The sequence below is a fragment of the Bombina bombina genome, chromosome 4 (assembly GCF_027579735.1).
Source record: "Bombina bombina isolate aBomBom1 chromosome 4, aBomBom1.pri, whole genome shotgun sequence".
In the NCBI taxonomy this organism is placed as follows: domain Eukaryota; kingdom Metazoa; phylum Chordata; class Amphibia; order Anura; family Bombinatoridae; genus Bombina; species Bombina bombina.
Window position 1 is genome coordinate 53,675,894 of NC_069502.1, and position 10,749 is coordinate 53,686,642.

Below are 10,749 nucleotides of genomic sequence, written 5' to 3' on the forward strand. Positions count from 1 at the left end.
TCACCGCTACTCTAATAAATGTATTAACCCCTAAAGCTAAGTCTAACCCTAACACCTCCCTAAATTAAATATAATTTTAATCTAACGAAATAAAATAAATCTTATTAAATAAATTATTCCTATTTAAAGCTAAATACTTACCTGTAAAATAAACCCTAATATAGCTACAATATAAATAATAATTATATTGTAGCTATTTTAGGATTTATATTTATTTTACAGGCAACTTTGTATTTATTTTAACCAGGTACAATAGCTATTAAATAGTTAATAACTATTTAATAGTTACCTAGTTAAAATAAATACAAAATTACCTGTAAAATAAATCCTAATCTAAGTTACAATTAAACCTAACACTACACTATCAATAAATTAATTAAATAAACTACCTACAATTATCTACAATTAAACCTAACACTACACTATCAATAAATTAATTACATACAAATACCTACAAATAAATACAATTAAATAAACTAACTAAAGTACAAATAATAAAAAAAAGAACTAAGTTACAAAAAATAAAAAAATAATTTACAAACATTATAAAAATATTACAATTTTAAGCTAATTACACCTACTCTAAGCCCCCTAATAAATAACAAAGCCCCCAAAATGAAAAAAATGCCCTACCCTATTCTAAAATAAAAATTGAAAAGCTCTTTTACCTTACCAGCCCTTAAAAGGGCCTTTTGCGGGGCATGCCCCAAAGAATTCTGCTCTTCTGCCTGTTAAAAAAACATACAATACCCCCCCCAACATTACAACCCACCACCCACATACCCCTAATCTAACCCAAACCCTCCTTAAATAAACCTAACACTAAGCCCCTGAAGATCTTCCTACCTTGTCTTCACCACGCCGGGTATCACCGATCCGTCCAGAAGAGGGTCTTCCTCCTATCCGGGGCTGAAGAGGTCCATCATCCGGCTGAAGTCTTTATCCAAGCGGGGGCTGAAGAGGTCCATCATCCGGCTGAAGTCTTCTATCAAGCGGCATCTTCAATCTTGTTTCTTCCGGCTCCATCTTCATCCCGCCGACGCAGAACATCCATCCTGGCCGACGACTTCCCGACGAATGACGGTTCCTTTAAGGGACGTCATCCAAGATGGCGTCCCTCGAATTCTGATTGGTAGGATGGAATTACGGTAGGAAAATTCTGATTGGCTGATGGAATCAGCCAATCAGATTCAAGTTCAATCCGATTGGCTGGTCCAATCAGCCAATCAGATTGAGCTCACATTCTATTGGCTGTTCCGAGTATTTAGCTTTAAATAGGATTAATTTATTTAATAAGATTTATTTTATTTCGTTAGATAAAAATTATATTTAACTTAGGGGGGTGTTAGGGTTAGGGTTAGACTTAGCTTTAGGGGTTAATACATTTATTAGAGTAGCGGTGAGGTCTGGTCGGCAGATTAGGGGTTAATAATTGTAGGTAGGTAGCGGCGACGTTGGGGGGGCAGATTAGGGGGTAATAAATATAATATAGGGGTCAGCGGGGGTTAGGGGCAGCAGATTAGGGGTTCATAGGGATAACGTAGGTTGCGGCGGTGTAAGGAGCGGCAGATTAGGGGTTAATAGTATAATGCAGGGGTCAGCGATAGCGGGGGCGGCAGATTAGGGGTTAATAAGTGTAAGGTTAGGGGTGTTTAGACTCGGGGTACATGTTAGGGTGTTAGGTGCAGACATAGGAAGTGTTTTCCCATAGGAAACAATGGGGCTGCGTTAGGAGCTGAACGCTGCTTTTTTGCAGGTGTTAGGTTTTTTTTCAGCTCAAACTGCCCCATTGTTTCCTATGGGGAAATCATGAATGAGCACATTTTTGATGCTGGCCGCGTCCGTAAGCACCGCTGGTATTGAGAGTTGCAGTGGCGGTAAATATGCCTGTACGCTCCCTTTTTGGAGCCTAACGCAGCCCTTCTGTGAACTCTAAATACCAGCGGTATTTAAAAGGTGCGGGGGGAAAAAAGCATGCGTAGCTAACGCACCCCTCTGGCCGCAGAACTCTAAATCTAGCTGAAAGTTAAGAATAGGGCCAGGTAGCCAAGGGGTGTGTGTGGGTGAGAAGTAGCGCTTTACAATGAGTAAAGAGTTAACACAAATTTCAAGCTTTCAACACAGACACTCAAAGGCATCCTCCTGTCTTCCTGCCTGCAAGCTTCGTGGGGGTTACCCAGCCAGCCGATTTATGACTAAAATCCCCATAGCTACTGTCAACAGCACTTCACTATTATTGTTATGTCTATGTCATCTTTTTTCAATAAAGTGTTAAATCTATCTGAATCATGACAGTTTAATTCTGACTAGACTGTCCCTCTAATAAAGTTGGAGATAAACATATCATTTGGTATTTTAGCCCAAATCAGACTAGCGCTGCTGACTATATCAGCAGCAGTAGAGCACTGTGGGTCCTGAGCAGTACTTCTGTTTAACGCTGGAGTTATACACATAGCATTGCAGAGTCTCCAGTCTTAAAATGACAGTCTTTAAAAATTAGAGCTGGTCATTTTTCTACTATAATGGCCTTTTAACTCAACCAAGTTATATCAACCATGCTCCAGAGGTGTGGCACATGATCTCTGTGAACTACTAGACATGTGCATTCGTCAGGTAAATTTAAGGGACATTAAACACTGAGATGGTAATAAAAAATGATAAATCGTAATACATGAAAAAAAAATTCTCTGCAATATACGTTCATTATTTATATATATATATATATATATATATATATATATATATATATATATATATATATATATATATATATATATATATATATATATATAGATTGGAGTAGCCGTGTTAGTCCAGAGATTTAGATATCAAAATAACAAAAGTATTGCATTGAGCAATGATACTTTTTTATTTGACTAACTATACATTTCTAAAAGTATGAAGTCCAATAAAAAAGTGAGTACACCCCTCACAATTTTGTAAATATTTTATTATATCTTTTCATGTGACAACACTGAAGAAATGACACTTTGCTACAATGTAAAGTAGTGAGTGTACAGCCTTTAAAACAGTGTCAATTTGCTGCCTCCTCAAAATTACTCAACACACAGCCATTAATCCAAAACAAAGCAGAAGAATCCAGCGAGAATCGTTGAAAAATAGTGGTAACTTTATTATTTAAAATAATGATAAAATACACTCAAAATAGGGGGAAAGAAAAATATGAGTTAAAGGGTATGCCAATTACTCATGAGCAGCCAGTAGAAAGGTCTTACGCGTTTCGGCTGCAAAATAGCCTTAATCATAGACCATGTTGTGTATCTGGTTAACATCCCTTTTAAAGCCTGGTCAATAAAATTAAGGATGTTCAGCTGATGAGTATTCCATACCCTGATTAACCCTTTATGGCACTTTATCTTATAACAATATCAAAATAAAGTAATTGATATGATTATTCGTATTAGAATGGCAAATTTGTATCACTTGCAGAAGGAGGAAGATTCAAAAGGTAACATTAAAATTTTCACATTTATAACTATATATGGAGACAGGAATATAGGTATAAAAGACCATTATAACCTTTAAAATAATTTCTCTGTGTACATGTGTGTATACTTCTTATTTTAAAAAGCTTTGAAACAACTAGCCCCTTATCTTTGAAAGGAAAAAACTGGTTATTTTTTAACCTAAAGGTAGTTCCTCCTCATGGGAAAATTATTCTATTTTATTATAATGGGCTAGTTGAAAAAATGTTTATAGCCTAGAGTTGAACAAACACAAAAGAAATATAGAGGTTTCTTCCTCACTCAGAAAGTGTTTATGAAAGAAACTACTGTATTGACACAGCCATTAATGTCTAAACCATTGGAAAACAAAAGTGAGTACATCCCTAAGTGGAAATGTCCAAATTGGGTCCAAAGTGTAAATATTTTGTATGGCCACCATTATTTTCCAGCACTGCCTTAACACTCTTGGGCATAGAGTTCACCAGAGCTTCACAGGTTGGCACTTCCACTCCTCCATGACGACATCACAGAGCTGGTGGATGTTAGAGACCTTGCGCTCCCCCACCTTCCGTTTGAGGATGCCCCACAGATGCTCAATAGGATTTAGGTCTGGAGACATGCTTGGCCAGTCCATCACCTTTACCCTCAGCTTCTTTAGCAAGGCAGTGGTCGTCTTGGAGGTGTGTTTGGGGTTGTTATCATGTTGGAATACTGCCCTGTGGCCCAGTCTCTGAAAAGAGGGGATCATGCTCTGCTTTAGTAAGTCACAGTACATGTTGACATCCATGGTTATCTCAATGAACTGTAGCTCCCCAGTGCCGGCAGCACTCATGCAGGCCCAGACCATGACACTCACACCACCATGCCACCACCACTGTAGGCAAGATAGACTTGTCTTTGTACTCCTCACCTGGTTGCAGCCATAAATGCTTGACACCATCTGAACCAAATAAGTTTATCTTGCTCTCATCGGACCACAGGACATGGTTCCAGTAATCCATGTCCTTAGTCTGCTTGTCTTCAGCAAACTGTTTGCAGGCTTTCTTGTGCATCATCTTTAGAAGAGGCTTCCTTCTGGGACAACAGCCAAGCAGGCCAATATGTTGCTGTTTGCGGCGTATGGTCTGAGCAGTGACAGGCTCACACCCCACCCCTTCAACCTCTGCAGCAATGCTGGCAGTACTCATACATATATTTCTCAAAGACAACCTCTGGATATGACACTGAGCAAATGCACTCAACTTCTTTGGTCGACCATGGCAAGGCCTGTTCTGAGTGGAACCTGCCCTGTGAAACCGCTGTATGGTCTTGCCCACAGTGCTGCAGCTCAGTTTCAGGGTATTGGCAATCTTCTTATAGTCTAGGCCATCTTTATGTAGAGCAACAATTCTTTTTTTAAGATCCTCAGAGAATTCTTTGCCATGAGGTGCCATGTTGAACTTCCAGTGACCAGTATGAGAGAGTGTGAGAGCGATAACACCAAATTTAACACACCTGCTCCCCATTCACACCTGAGACCTTGTAACACTAACGAGTCACATGACACCAGGGAAGGAAATGGCTAGTTGGGCCCAATTTGGACATTTCCACTTAGGGGTGTACTCATTTTTGTTGTCTCCCCTTCTTCAGAACACAAATCACACATACAAACAGTGCTTAAATAAAGTGAAAAAACATACAAGGTACCTCCCTCATCCTGTCAAGCGCCAAATCTACATAATTTCCGGTATAGACCAGTATAACCCAGGAAGTTTACAAAATCCACTTCCAGGCAGAATGTGCGTCATAATCAAATATCAAATCCCACTGGAAGATGACTTACATCTCTTCTGGGTGGCATGTGCCCAAACAAATAAATCCCCAAACTAATGTGTCATAGTTATATCATTTTATCAACTAAACTCAATTACCATTCCGGTTACAACTCTATTACAATTATCTATAACCACCTTACTCCATGTACACACACACACACACACACATATAAATATATATATATATATATACACACACAAATACATATATATATATATATATATATATATATATATATATTTATATATATATATATACTGTATATATATATATATATATATATATATATATATATATATATATATATATATGTATATTTTGTGCCAGCACCACTAGCTTAATAAATTTCACAGTTAATATACCGAGATAAAATATTGTGTGTCCTATATAGGACCTCACTTCTCAGTATAGTGCACGGATAAGGGTATTTAATTAATATACATATAAACAAGAAAACTCAGACCCTTATTTATCCAGCACCCAACCATGTCTGGAAAAATATATATAGTTTAAAGCAGGGAAAAATTAAGGAGTAAATGATACACATACATTAGAAAATGCGTTTAAAAGGATTTATATATTAATTTCAGCATGACAATAAATCATAAGCATGACCCCCAAATGTTCATAAAGTTCAAAAGTCCACAACCCGGGTTGTTAAATAGGAGTAACTAAGTTGGTCCATTCATTTGACCAGTGTTGATTTGTTTCAAAATGCCTGATTAATGGCACATTTGTAATCCCGGAGAAAGAAAGCAACGTTAATGCAGGGACAGCACCAATTGTATTATAACACTGACTCTGTGGGTTTCAAACTTGTATCTTCGTATTCCCAATGCAAATTGTAACTGTATCACAAATAGCAGAAAAAAGTGGCAACTTTTCCATACCACATTAAACTCGCTGTGACAGTTCTGTATTGCGTGTAGAGGTATAATGAAACAAGTACCTGCTTCCTCGGTGTTCCGTCAGTGACGTGTTATGGTGTTACAGCGAGTTTAATGTGGTATGGAAAAGTTGCCACTTTTTTCTGCTATTTGTGATACAGTTACAATTTGCATTGGGAATACGAAGATACAAGTTTGAAACCCACAGAGTCAGTGTTATAATACAATTGGTGCTGTCCCTGCATTAACGTTGCTTTCTTTCTCCGGGATTACAAATGTGCCATTAATCAGGCATTTTGAAACAAATCAACACTGGTCAAATGAATGGACCAACTTAGGCCTCGCTTCCATTGAGTCGTAATTCAGTTTGCGTGCACTCGCAAACCGTTAAATATGCTGTCGAAAGCAATAGCGTTTAACGACTGTTTCCAATGGCGCGTTATACCTTAATATCGGCTTCCGGACTTCGGCTGCCGAAAAGATTTTCGCGTCCCATAGAAAGTAATATAAGCCGTTAATCGATAAATTATACCAGGTTTCCATTGAAAGCGCTAACCGTTAATACACTGTCGGAGGCTGTCGATACATTGAGACATATTACCCCCAGCTCAACTAGGTGTAAAGGAGGAAAAAAGAGCTTTTTGAGGCCTGTTTCTCATTGAAATTGAAAATCAAAAAAAAATTACATATAGAAATATAATTTTATCTAATAATAATCTTCTCCTACATGTATATATGTATGATAATTGTATATATATATTTGACCTATATAAATCATATAATTTTAATAATTACTTTTAACTGTTATGATAAAGGCTGATATATTTAAATTGAAAAATATAATAATTACATTCAGTGTCTTTGAATTTCCGATATGTAACTACATATATTTTGAAATTATAGTTCATATCAAAAATAAAAGTCATGAGTAAGTATATACTTTCAAACTGTTCATTAAATTAAGGATTAGATGAGATGAAGATAAGCCCTCCCCCCCATGTTATTCATTGCAATCACCAGTTTCACATATGTTAACAAGCAACACACAGCTATAAAAAAAAGACCACACCTAGCCTAACCTCAGAACAGATATTTCAAAATGCAGGGTGAGAGAGAAGCTGACAATGCTGAAGTTAGACAGCGTAGGCCTGACATCCCCAGAGTGAGGCTGGATATAGAAACCCTGAATGAGCAGCAGGTGTTTGAAAGTTTCAGGCTCAACAGGGAGAAAATATATCAGTTATATGCCCTGTTGCAAGATAGGCTGGAAAGCCAGGGCTATTCAAGCAGGGCTGTCCCTGGAATGACCAAACTACTAGGGGCACTTCATTTTTTGGCTTCTGGATCCTTTCAGGTGACAGGGGGCATTGTAACTGGGGTGCATAAGTCCACTCTTTCTAAGCATATTTCAAAAGTTATTGATGGACTTTATGATAATTGCAGAAAATTTATTTTTTTCCCCACATCACCCAGAGGTTGGCGTGATGTTAAGAGGGACTTTTTTCTTTTAGGTGGCATACCCAATGTCCTTGGGGCCATTGACTGCACTCATATTGCCCTAAGACCCCCTGTGCGCAGGGAGATAATATTTAGAAATAGGAAACACTTCCACTCCTTAAATGTGCAGATTATATGTGATGCAAACATGCGCATATTAAATGTTGTGGCAGGGTTCCCAGGAAGTAGCCATGATGCCTACATCCTCAGGAATTCTGGTGTGTGGAGATTGTTTGAGACAAATCAAATGCCTGAAGGACATCTCCTCGGTAAGTGTTTATGTATATATTATGATGCCTTCATGTGTTCAATATTTTGACATTTTATTGTTTCATTGCTTTATAATCCTTTATGTATGTGTCTAAGGGGGTGAAATTGATTAAATAAATAAATTGTTAATCATTTAAAAGATATATATTAACTATGTCATAGTAAGACATATGCATAACATTATTTTATGTCATACATTGCTTTATGGAAAGATGTGTGTTTATCTATCTATCTATATCTATATATATATATACTGTATATCTATGCATTCATATTTTAGCAGATTCTGCATATCCTCTTAAAAAATGGATTTGGACACCATTGAAAGAGAACCAGGTTGTTGGGCCTGCTGAATTAAGGTAAAATATATATTTATTTTCTGCTCATGTGTGTCAGAAATATTGATTGTGCCTTGCAAAATGCTCACTATAATCTGTAGAAAAGTAGGACCAGTACACACTTCATAGGAATGTCCCTTTAAATCACTCTTGGGTGAATGTAGGTGCAAACCTGGAGGACCTCCTTTTCCAAAGTCCCAGTAAATGTAATGAAATAGAACACACAGGTAGCACTCTATGTGGAGCAACAGCACCTTTATTGAGCAACGTTTCGGGGCTCCTGCCCCTTTATTAAGCTATATATCTGTGTTTGTGCACATACATTTGTTGCTTGATTATCTTGTGTGTGTGTGTATATATCACTATCACAGACATAACAATGTTGTACTGAGTGCCTTTAAAGGGACAGTCAAAATACAAATCATCTATTATCAGTGAAGCATTTATAAATCTCTCTGCTTCAATATAAATATATTTATATATATATAAAATGGTTTAAAGATTTATAAGATCAAACCAGGAATGTAGTTAGCTCATTAGTATTTGATTTGTCTTCACATTATATATTATAATCATATTTCTTGTTCTTTTAATACAGATATAATGAAGCACATATCCGAACACGTGCTATAATAGAACGACTGTTTGGTGTTCTAAAAATGCGCTTTCGCTGCCTGGACAGATCAGGGGGGGATCTCCAATTCAGTCCGGAAAAAGCTATTAAAATCATAGTGGCATGTTGCTGTCTACACAACATGGCACAGGAGCATGGGATGTTGAACGACTTACTTCCAACACCACAGCCCCCAGGTGAAATCTTTGAGCCTGATGTAATTAATCATCCCCAACCCCTCAATGCCCATTTGGAGAGATCTGCAACTATTCAAGAATTCTTTTCAGGTATTTTTATAGTATTGTAATGAGACCTTTTAGTTATTTATGATTATGTTTTTTTAATAATACACATTTGTTTCTTTTAATGTTTTACAGATTGAAGATTCTCAGAAATGGAATACCACTCCCCTCCCTCTCTCCTCATCCCTATATTTACCACATTTTCCCTAAATAAATGTATACTTTACTCAAATATAGTCATGGTGAATGTTTCTTTATTTCCAGCTATGTACTAATCAATGCATTCATCTTATGATTTATGTATAATATAATTATCTAAAATATCATTTTAATTATATTCCAAATATGACTTTGTTCTCTTGGTATAATTATTTAAAGAGCAGCTATGCACTCCTGGATAATAAAATTGAGTACATGGGTGAACCAATGACAGACAGGATATATACTGTATGTTGGCAACAATAAACAGCTCCAACATAGGTTCTATGCTGCTCCTGATCTTACCTAAATAAAACTATAATCAAAGGATACTAAGAATATTAAGAAATATAAAGAATATAAATATATTAGATTTGCTTTTAAATATATATGTTTTAGCAAAATAATGGAATTTATGTCACTTTAAAAAAAAAAAGGAAGAGTGTGTTCACAATAAAACATTAATGAACCAGATAAATCATTCAAATCCAATCAACTTACATATGTACTCATAATCAATTTAATCCTTTTATGTTTCTTATTTCAATCATGTATTTAAGTTTAGGAGCCATTCCATTTAATGCTCATCACCTGTGGTGCACTTGCTGATTGTTGCCTACATTTAGACAACAATCATCAAGCGCTCCCCATGTGCAGATTCAAAATGGGTAGATTCCTAAGATAACATTCCTGTTTTATTAAATTACAGATGATAATTAAGTTAAATAGATTATAGGATTACATATTTAAGTATATAAATACTGCATGCTCTAATTCCTGAGTTTTATTTTTAATAGGCTATCCCTTTAAGAAATATATCAGATGCTCATTTCAAAGAGACAAATCCAGATATAATATAATCCTTAAAATAAAGATACATTATCAATACATACAATCCCCTGAGATTGCACACTTGAATGGCATGGTTACCTCATAGAAAATAATATAGAAAAATAAGTCAAAGGAAAAAATCTTTTTATCATGAAGATGAGTTTTATTATTACAGATTTACCCTCATTCAAATGTAATTTTCAATGTGAAAATCATATTTATTCAATACAAAACGATGACACATTAAAGTTATAATGTGTCATAGTACTAATATTTATAAAATATATGTAATGTCATGTCTGCTAAAGCAGATAATACATTTGCAATATTTAGACTATTAACCAAAATACATAAGTGCTTAATATGACATACTTCAAGAGATATGAAGTATTGTCTTTAACATGGAGTTATTGAAACAATTTAAAAGTGCATTGTGCATTGGTCCCAGGGAGAGTCTGTGTCTGTTCATATGATGTCAATTAAAATGTATTAATCACCTCTATATCATGGCAATCACATATATGTTGTGTATACACCAGTGCTTAAATATCATAAAGATACATTTATCTAATTATTCTAAATATTGAATAA

At 35.8% G+C, this 10,749-nt stretch overlaps 1 protein-coding gene across 1 annotated transcript; it reads left to right on the forward strand.

Annotated features, from left to right (window-relative positions):
* Positions 1-7,655: 7,655 nt before the first annotated feature.
* Positions 7,656-9,361, forward strand: LOC128655236 (putative nuclease HARBI1). Its single transcript, XM_053708901.1, has 4 exons — positions 7,656-7,935; positions 8,217-8,295; positions 8,873-9,174; positions 9,265-9,361. The coding sequence occupies exons 1-4, from the start codon at positions 7,815-7,817 to the stop codon at positions 9,267-9,269; spliced, it is 507 nt and encodes a 168-aa protein (XP_053564876.1). The 5' UTR covers positions 7,656-7,814; the 3' UTR covers positions 9,270-9,361.
* Positions 9,362-10,749: the final 1,388 nt, after the last annotated feature.